Below are 9,789 nucleotides of genomic sequence, written 5' to 3'. Positions count from 1 at the left end.
CCCGCCCAGGGCATGCAACTTTGACCTCAATGAATGAATGATTGATTGTACTCAAAGCAAGGTATACCAGCAGAGGATGGTGGTGCTCTGCAGATGCAAAAGCAGGATCAAAGTTCCCAAGAAACTTCCACACACACAGACTGACAGACAGAGAGAGACGATCCATAAAGGTATGCCCGCTCAATCAAACGCATTCTGTTCAAGCTAAGCTACCGCTAGTTTATTTGGACGCCCCCCCATCAAATCAAACCAGAGAATAATACGGGTGTGCTTTTCCTTTCCACGATGCAAAGCGGGAACCGAAACAAAGAAAGAAAGAAAGAAGCTCGTCTTCTTAAAACTAAACCATGTCCACCTATAATTCCCCCGCGTGCTAATAATTCAAAAACATAGGGAAACGCATTGCCACTTTTATATATAATTTTTAAAAGTACGTGCTCGTGCACCTGCTGATACATACGTTACCAGCGAGCCGTCGTCGATCAAGGGAAAGACCAGCATATACTCAGGGCACAACACGGCACATGTATCTTTCAGCAGTTAGAATGTGTTATCAGGCTAGGAGCGTCTGTCTGTGCTTTTGGGCCACACCACACCTAATTCCCTGCGGGTTGGTCTCTTCCCTACCAACTGTTCGCGCATATACATAATAAAAATTCAGACTTGCGGAGAGTGATGGTGACGGTGAATTGGTGGTGCATGACGACGTAAGGACAGTTGCTTAGCTACTGTGTACTGAGATGTTTATACGATAGCAAGTGAGAAAATAAGCATCCGTCTCCAGTTTCAGTATTTCTATTTGCAATGCTTAAAAGAGCTTTAAGAAATTCTTGGGTAAAAGCATACGTTTTTGTCAAGCACATCAGTTTGAGTCTGAATGTTTGATAAGGGAAAATGCTTGATAAACTAGAAAATTAGCAGGGGGTGGATATGAATGGACCAATAAAACACAAATAAGCAACACAAATAGAGTTTCTGTATTTGGCAATTTAAAGATTATAATAAAATAAAATATAGGGACTAAAGATTAGACCCAAGAAACCAAACACCCTCTAAATATTTAAAGTGTAATCTAGCATGTCGAACCAGTTGTAATAGATATGCAGACGCAACATAATTTTGAACAAGTTGGTTTCGGTTGGGGTAGCTTTTGTGTCGATCTATCTTTAATTCTCTTTGTAAATACACACACTTGCCTTTTTGTTTAAGCAAGTGTGCATGGTGGTGCTTGCCTGATGACTGACGATGTACGAGGGGACTTCTTCTGGCAGGTGTGAGACGTGCTATCCAACGACGAGACCATACAGACTGTGGCATATATAGAAGTCTGCATGATATTGATGATTGCAATATAGTGATGAAACATCAAGATTAAAATAACAAAATATATGTATGGCCAGAATCACGAATGGATTATGAAACTTATTCTCATAACAGTATAACATACATTATATATATATGTTATCGTGGTATTATATGTTCCCGTTGCAACGTACCTAGTTTTTTTAAAAAAGAATAAGAGATTTGTTGGAGTAAAAAAATTGGTTTTCTTTCCTAATATTTGTTTTGGATAAGTTTACATCTTCACTTAAGTTGCTCTAAAAGCTACCCTCCACTGCGAAGATACTCACGAGGGTAGCTAACCTCGGTTCTTTATTTTTCTTTTCCACCCGAGAGACAAGTTGTGTCGGTGTTTTGACTCGACGTTCCTATCAACTAGTGAATTAGTGTTGCACCTAAATGCTTATATTACTTGCACCTAAATGCTTATAGTAGGCCCACCCCGCATGCCCTGACTCGGCGTCGTGCCATGTGGGCCCACGCCCAACGCCCGTGCAACACTCTCTCAGCTACTTTCCTGTGGACCCAGCGCTCGCGCATATACTGCGCCAGCCTAGCACCCCGACCTTACCCACGCAGGTACCATACTGTGTAAAAAATAGTGCAGAGCGAACACTTGAACCCACAACCACAACTCAAGAAATTTGGGATTAACCACCAGACCACATATACTTTAGTGTTTAAAAATAAACAATAATTATACTTAATAAATATCTTAATATCTATTTATATGATATATAACAATTATAGCAAAGCACGTGCAATTGGCTACTATATATTATTAAGTATATATAAGGGAAATTAGATGGGGAGAATGGTTGGAGTTGGCCCCATCTCTATGTTCCTGCTCCACTATACTAGACCTCTACCATTTATTATTCTTTTGGGGACGACTGCTGTTTTTCTCCTTGTGTTGTATGCTCGTCGTCGAAATGGAAATAACTATCTCGTTAGTTTTTTAGGGAAATATTGCAAGTTGTTGGAGTAATATTATTTTTTAGGATTTGAAGTTTTAAGGAGGTCTCAATTCTCATGCATTGGAGAAATGTTTTTTGGATTTTTTTGGAGATGCTCTAACTTTAGACATAAAAGTTAGACAAACTATAGACAACGAACCAAACATGCTTTAGATCTCCAATAAGTGAACCAAAATAGTTCTAAAAATAAAAATATTAAATTATTCAAAATATTTAGGGCACTAATAATAAATTACGCTCCAACATTTAAGTTCGACGATTAAGCCCTAAATCATATACTTTTGGAAGTGATTTACATTATTAGGACAGAAAATATTGAGAATAATGTAGAAAACAAAGATACCTCACTAGTATATGATGTAGTATATTTGGGTCACTTTATGAAATGTCCTGTATTTTTTGATAAAAATTATAAAATATAGTACCATTAGAGTTGTTGTTTATGAGTTGAGTTATATACTTCAAAATAAAGCATTGTTTTAAGACACTACTGAAGATGCTCTAATCACCACTAAAACAAAGCAAAACAAAGAACTGCCCTGACTAGATCTGATCATTGGCCACTTGATCCGACCAACTCGTCGAAAAAACGTGATTCGACCAATACGACAGGTATGTATGAACCATACTTTTTAATCGACGAGCTGAGTACGTGGCATAATTTTTTACCTTAAATCCGACCTAATAAAAAAATCTGACCTAAAAGCCGAAAAGACACAACCCAACTAAAAAACGATCCGACCCATCCAACAGGAGGTGCGGGCCGTGTCAAACCATCTACGACGACCCGAACGGACGTTTCGCACTGATCCATTCGGGCCCATCCCGCTAGCGATGGGAATACGCGTCCGCTGGGGAGTTGACGTACTTGATGTCGTCTACAGACCCCGACGGCCCGACTACATCAACCAACGCGTATCGGCGGTGGCAAACCCTCTAGCTTCCCACTCCGCTCGGCCACCAGCTTTGACCGCCTCCCCTCCCCTCCGCTCCTGTTCCTCCATACCCCACCCCCCCGCAGGAGCGGCGCGGCGGCGGCGGCGGCAAAGCCAAAGGCAAGATGTTCGGGCGCGCGCCGAAGAAGAGCGACAACACCAAGTACTACGAGATCCTCGGGGTGCCCAAGTCGGCGTCCCAGGACGACCTCAAGAAGGCCTACCGCAAGGCAGCTATCAAGAACCACCCCGACAAGGGCGGTGACCCCGAGAAGGTTTTCCACCCCCCTCTCCCCTCTTCCGATCTGTCCTTGATCCGATCTGGCGCGATCCGCTGCGGTAGATCGAGGTTCAGTTGCGTTTGGTAGATTCACCTTTAGGAAGGGTCGCGCGTGGGTCCTGATGATGTTTAGGTCCCTCATCCCGTGTCCATGATGTGCAGGGCCGGGCCGGCATAATTCAAGGTCCTGTAACGATTTTTTTCTCTGTTAAGGATCTATGATATAGATTTATCTCGTCTATTAACAGTGATTGATCCATTAACATGTGAAGGGGTGTACGTTCTTCTGACGGACGCAAACACGTTTTTCTTTACATCAAACATTTTTTTTGTCGTGCCTGGGAAGTGGCTTCATAATGGTAACGGATGATCCTAGCGTCCAGATGTTAAGCCAGCATACGCGGGCTGCACTTCGTCACATAGCCAAAACGAGTTGCACGAGAGATTGGCATCGGCCGCCATGACAAACACTATGGTGCTGTTTGGTTCGTTGATTCAGTGCCGTAATCAGTTAACAGGGTAATCTATTACCATTGCTTTATGTTTGGTTAGACTATACCGTAAACGATTGCAGTGGGATGCAATACCAGCCAATACAAAATCATCACCGCTGCTTTTTGACTGCTAGCCAACGCCGATCTGTCTTTTTGGATCCAACGCTGCAACCAAACATAGACCGGTAACCATTCACAGTAAAGGATAGCAGGTGAATAAGTTCCATTCCCATTGCCACTACCGGTTGCCGAACCAAACAGCACGTATGTTTTTTCCTTGCCGAGCTAACTTAGCTAGACCTTCTACTCATTACTGTACTGTGCATTGTCTAAACTATTGCTGACTAGTATTTTGGGGGGCCTTTAGAGGGAGGCCCCCTGTTTTTGGACTTTGGCTGCACATGCCCTCGCACGGGCCTGATGATGTGATCGTTCGGTAGATTCATTGGTGCTTCTAGTTTCAACGGTGATTTGTAGTTCTTGTTGCATGCGATAGGTTTGTGCTGTGCGCGGTCATGTTGTGTACCGTGATTGCGACCCTAGTTGTGTGGAGACTCGTGACTGCCATCTCCATGTGCTTGCTGTGGTCAGAATCATAGGCAGGTGAAAGAGAACAGCTTTTTAGCTTGCATGCCATGTGCGGTTCTCGTGGTCATGTGTTATGAACTTATGACTCACTTCACACACGCTTATTGGCTAGTATTTTCTTCTCGTTGACGGGCAACTCTGCAGCAGGTGCAGGATAAGGTGCATCGTTTTTTAGCAGTGCCTGCAATTGTTCATTTTGGACCGGCGGTTGCTCGCTTGAAGAGTAACTATTGCGTAGTAGTTTTGTTTTATTGGATGAAATACACTGTCAGTTGGGGCCTTGGGGCCTATCTGTCAACAGCTAGTGCGGGTGTGTGGGGTTTAAGATGTGTGGTGGTTATAATCCATTTCCCCCGATATTTATTACTCTATAATGGTTGTGTTACATTGTCATGGAAACCTACCCTTCGTGTCACCTGGATGTTTCAACGAGGTATCTGTGGTCATCCAGAAGATGTTCAATATCTTTGTACTTTACCCTCGGATACATTGTGTAATATCTTTGGAAAATAAACTCACACAACTGTTAGCAGACAGCAGTGGTGTTATGTTTTCAGTACCCTACTTTATCATGCAGGACGAGTCATGTCTGAATCCCTTGTTGATAGTTTCATGTAGGGAAGTTATCCTTGTCCTTGTGGCCCTGGTTGAAATTTTTGCAGGTGTTGATATCACATAGAATGGCAAATAATGGTCCAGCTGGTTTGTCGTCCAATGATTATTTTGATCGTTGTTTTGGATGTGCTTGTGCCTTTCCTGTCTGTTAGGCCGTCTGCAGCAGTCTACCCAAAGTTTACCCAAAAGCACTGTTTTACACTGTTCTGCACTGTAGAGTGTACTGTTCGCAGAGTGGAGTTTGAATATGGGTATGGATATGAGTAAGCTGCTGGAGATAGCCTTATGCAGCCTATTATGTGTTTTCTTATCTTGTAAAGCTTACAAGGTTCGCCTGTTTGGTAATAATCATCTGGAGGTCGTTGGCTTTATTTCTTATTTGTCTTGTATATTAAAACTTTTTGAGTTTTGTTGTAGCTGATACATATGCGTTTCCACCACATTATTTGAGCCAGTAATATTGTTATTGCATGCTATATGATTTTTCCCTTTCTTACTTGCTTATATTGTATGCCATAATACAGTTGTTTTATACAATGACAATTTTGTTTAGTAACAAAAATATATAGAAGTGACATATGTGATGGTATCTGTTCCCTCCCTCAACTGGTTCAGTCTATCTGGTAAATTTCTTTTTTGATCCATGATTTGTAGAGTAAAAGCTTTGTTTTTAATTTATATCAGTTCAAGGAGCTCGCACAAGCCTATGAGGTTTTGAGTGATCCAGAGAAACGTGAGATTTATGATCAGTATGGTGAAGATGCCCTTAAGGAAGGAATGGGTGGTGGTGGGTCCCATGCTGATCCATTTGACATTTTCTCATCATTCTTTGGACCCTCTTTTGGAGGTATTGTACCATATTCATCTGTGCCCCTTTTTTTTTGTTATGCTTCATTATCAATGTGATAACTGGCTTATATATGTTTTCGTTGCAGGAGGTGGTGGAAGCAGCAGGGGAAGAAGGCAAAGGAGGGGAGAAGATGTAGTCCACTCACTTAAAGTTTCTCTGGAAGATCTTTACAATGGAATCTCAAAGAAGCTCTCTCTTTCGCGCAATGTCATCTGCTCCAAGTGCAAGGGGTTAGGTCCTTTTGCCCTTCTCGTTTAATCGAATCATTTTTTTTTTCAAAAACCTTCGGCTGATCATTCTTTCTTCTTTCTTCAGCAAGGGCTCGAAGTCTGGTGCTTCAATGAGGTGCCCTGGGTGCCAGGGCTCAGGTATGAAAGTCACCATTCGTCAGCTGGGGCCTTCCATGATACAGCAGATGCAGCAGCCTTGCAACGAGTGCAAGGGGACTGGGGAGAGCATCAACGAGAAGGACCGCTGCCCAGGGTGCAAGGGTGAGAAGGTCGTTCAGGAGAAGAAGGTTCTTGAGGTTCATGTTGAGAAGGGAATGCAACACAGCCAGAAGATCACCTTCCCTGGTGAAGCTGATGAAGCGGTATGCTTGTTGGAGCATCAGCGTGATAAGATCTAAAGGTCTCTTTTTTATGATTTCAAAATTATACTGATATGTTATGTTACTCGCAGCCTGATACCGTCACTGGAGACATTGTATTCGTCCTCCAGCAGAAGGACCACTCCAAGTTCAAAAGAAAGGGTGAAGATCTCTTTTATGAGCACACCCTGTCTCTGACCGAAGCTCTATGTGGGTTCCAATTTGTTCTTACACACCTGGACAACAGGCAGCTTCTGATCAAATCAAACCCCGGCGAAGTTGTTAAACCTGGTAAGCCTTTCACCTGTAGATCTCAAACTGTTACTCTGCCTCTGCAGCAGCTGTATCTGTCGCTAATCCTTGTTTGATAAATCTGAGCAGACCAATTCAAGGCGATAAATGACGAGGGGATGCCTATTTACCAGAGGCCCTTCATGAAGGGGAAGCTCTACATTCATTTCACGGTGGAGTTCCCCGACTCGCTGGCACCAGAGCAGTGCAAGGCTCTCGAGTCGGTACTTCCGCCAAAGCCTTCGTCCAAGCTGACAGACATGGAGATAGATGAATGCGAGGAGACAACCATGCATGATGTGAACAACATCGAGGAAGAGATGCGCAGGAAGCAGGCTCATGCTGCTCAGGAGGCGTACGAGGAGGACGACGAGATGCCTGGCGGAGCCCAAAGAGTGCAGTGCGCTCAACAGTAAGCAGACTACCAAAATGGGATTCAAGGCACTTTGGTTGCTCTTCAATTATGCGAGTGCGCCTGTGGACTGTATGGTTCTATGGTTTTGCTGTCGCTGAGCTACAAAGTAGGAAGCTGATGCGCCCCTGGCTCTGCAAGCGGGGGAATGTATCCTTTTTTGCTGCAACTGAAAAATGCTACCCAGGCAATAGCTGGCTACCTTATAACTTTTGCTTGTGAGATTTGCTAGAGTGACGATTTTAATTTGTAGGTGGACTTAATGTTTGTGTAAGGCTAGGCATAACATCATGTCTCAATGGACGTTGCCGTTGCACATTGGTGCATTTTATTTTAATGTAACGCATGTGCTTGTGCTGTCGAACAATCTTGGAATGGTCTGATCGATGATCGGCGTCTGTTTTATATACCATCCGCAGAAGGCAGCCAACGCACCGCAGAAGCCGTGGTTGTCGGCTTGTCGCCTGCGCAGAACGTCGTGTGGAACGACCAGGCGATGTACATACAGGTCGTCACGCAGCGGGATGGATCGCATAGAGTAACGGAGATGGATCGCAGCGGGACAGTCCGCGGACTGTCTTCTCGAACAACTACAAAAGCATCATCTCACCCATACGGAACTGGACACCGACACCCACATCTGTCCACTCTGGGACTGGCAGCCGCAAGTACCATGTCAAGCGCTGGAGAATTGGCTGGAAATAGTAAAAATCGTCTCATCGAGAGCTGAGCTTAAACAGAAGGGGACATACAATGATCTTAATAAATACAGTCTGTTCAATTTGATGGACGGACAGAGATCAATCCTTCGTTCCCCTGGCTGCAAGAGCGACCATGGGAATGGGAAGGATCGTAGCGATGACATGACCAAATAAATAATCAAGAGAACGCCTCCCAAACCAAAACCATCCCGGTCCCCGCGCGTTCGATCTTAGCTGCAGAGAGGGCAGGGCACGAGTCCGTTCTCGTTGCACGCGGAGCACGGCACGCGGCCGGCGCCGGCGCTGGCGTCATGGAGCCAATGACTGCCGCCGCACGCGCCGCACACCACGAACCACGCGCCGCCGCAGACCGCGCACGGGACCTCCGCCGCGCCGCGCCGCGCGGCGCGCCAGAGCACGGGCCGGAGCTGGGACCGCTCGTGCAGCGCCACGACCTCGTCGGCGCCGCCGAGGTACCTACCGTCCACGAACAGCCGCGGCGGCACGGGGAACGCGCCGCCGCCGCCCTCCCCCCGCCCGCAGCGAAGCAGCGCCCGGAGCTCCTCCCTGTAGGGAGCGTGCATGGAGACGTCGCGCTCCAGGAACGCCACGCGGAGGCCGCCGAGCAGGCGGCGCACGCGGGCGCAGTCCTCGAACGTCCTGCGCACGCCGCGGATCGACGTGGTGTACAGCACCACCGCGCGCTCGCCGCCGGGCGGGCACCGCCGCTCGAACGCATCCAGGGGGTCCGTGACGCCCGGCCCACCTCCTCCTCCGCCGCCGCCGCCGCCAGGGACGCCGTCCCCGTCGTCGACGTCGACGTCGACGTCGCGGCGCCTGGCCGCGTCCAGGGCCTGCGCGTAGGCGTCGACGGCGCGGCGGAAGGCGGCGAGGAGGTCCGGGTCGAAGAGCGTCGCCGAGGCGAGGTCCGGCCGGCGGTAGCGCGTGGCGCCATCGGCGCGCTGCTCCTCCCCGAGGCCCGGGCTTCTGTCGTGGTGGTACGAGCTGAGCTTCATCTTCTTGGCCTTGCGCGGGGTGGCGCCTGGCGAGACGTTCTCCTTGTCGTCATCGCCTCCGCCGCCGGGCGCGGCCCGCGCTTCATCGCCCAGCGGCGGCTCCTGCGGCGCCGGTTCCTGGAGGCGGACGCATGGCGCCGCGGGCGGCTGAGGCGAGGGGCCTGCGCCGGGAGGGAGCGGCGCGAGGAGGAGGTTGGGCGACTGCGCGGGAGCGGCGGTGGGGAAGGACTGCAAGGTCCTGAGGATCCTCGATCTGAGCCCTCCCATTTCTCCTGTCATCCGTCCGACCATCCCCTCCCCTCTCACTGTGGTTCTCTCCTCACTCTCGCTCTGTGGTGTGATCGCCACTCGGACTACTTCTCTGTGCATTATTTTCTCTATTGGAACGAGATACCCTGACGTGGGGAGGAGCCAGATTATTTGGGTGCCTTGGGGGCGTGCGCCGTTGGGTGCCTTGCAACGGCTACAAAGGAGGGGGCGAATTTGTCAGGCGAAACGTCACCTTGCTGTTTCCAAAGCAAACAGGCGAGCAACCCAACGGCTAACTAGCTTAGCACCAAACAAACTGTCAAGAAAACCTTAACGACTTGTGGAAACAAAAATGTATATTACTCCACTAGTCCACTTGCAATGATCACATAGGAAACCAAAGCTCATTTTAAGCCTGCTCAACTGCTATAGCACGCTTCGGAAGCGAGTA

The 9,789-nt window shown here is 47.6% G+C and overlaps 2 protein-coding genes across 2 annotated transcripts; one reads left to right on the top strand and one right to left on the bottom strand.

Moving 5' to 3' along the window:
• Positions 1–3,272: 3,272 nt before the first annotated feature.
• Positions 3,273–7,739, top strand: LOC100280317 (uncharacterized). The gene is made up of 6 exons (NM_001153243.2): positions 3,273–3,528; positions 5,915–6,077; positions 6,166–6,310; positions 6,396–6,672; positions 6,762–6,960; positions 7,051–7,739. Exons 1-6 carry the CDS (start codon positions 3,379–3,381, stop codon positions 7,374–7,376), a joined length of 1,260 nt encoding a protein of 419 aa, NP_001146715.2. The 5' UTR covers positions 3,273–3,378; the 3' UTR covers positions 7,377–7,739.
• A 317-nt stretch (positions 7,740–8,056) lies between these two features.
• LOC100285055 (electron transporter/ thiol-disulfide exchange intermediate) lies at positions 8,057–9,467 on the bottom strand. The gene has a single exon (NM_001157950.2). The coding sequence runs from the start codon at positions 9,456–9,458 to the stop codon at positions 8,304–8,306; it is 1,155 nt and encodes a 384-aa protein (NP_001151422.2). The 5' UTR covers positions 9,459–9,467; the 3' UTR covers positions 8,057–8,303.
• Positions 9,468–9,789: the final 322 nt, after the last annotated feature.

Source organism: Zea mays, chromosome 5 (assembly GCF_902167145.1).
Source record: "Zea mays cultivar B73 chromosome 5, Zm-B73-REFERENCE-NAM-5.0, whole genome shotgun sequence".
Lineage (NCBI taxonomy): Eukaryota > Viridiplantae > Streptophyta > Magnoliopsida > Poales > Poaceae > Zea > Zea mays.
Note: the sequence above shows the minus strand (reverse complement) of the source record. Positions and strands in the feature narration are given on the sequence as shown.

Excerpts from the sequence above, each read along its gene's own strand:
- LOC100285055 (NM_001157950.2), bottom strand. The coding sequence starts at position 9,458 with ATGCACAGAGAAGTAGTCCGAGTGGCGATCACACCACAGAGCGAGAGT.
- LOC100280317 (NM_001153243.2), top strand. The coding sequence starts at position 3,379 with ATGTTCGGGCGCGCGCCGAAGAAGAGCGACAACACCAAGTACTACGAG. Across the intron at positions 6,673-6,761 it reads CTGGTGAAGCTGATGAAGCG|CCTGATACCGTCACTGGAGA; the intron begins GTATGCTTGTTG and ends TGTTACTCGCAG. Across the intron at positions 6,961-7,050 it reads CGGCGAAGTTGTTAAACCTG|ACCAATTCAAGGCGATAAAT; the intron begins GTAAGCCTTTCA and ends AAATCTGAGCAG.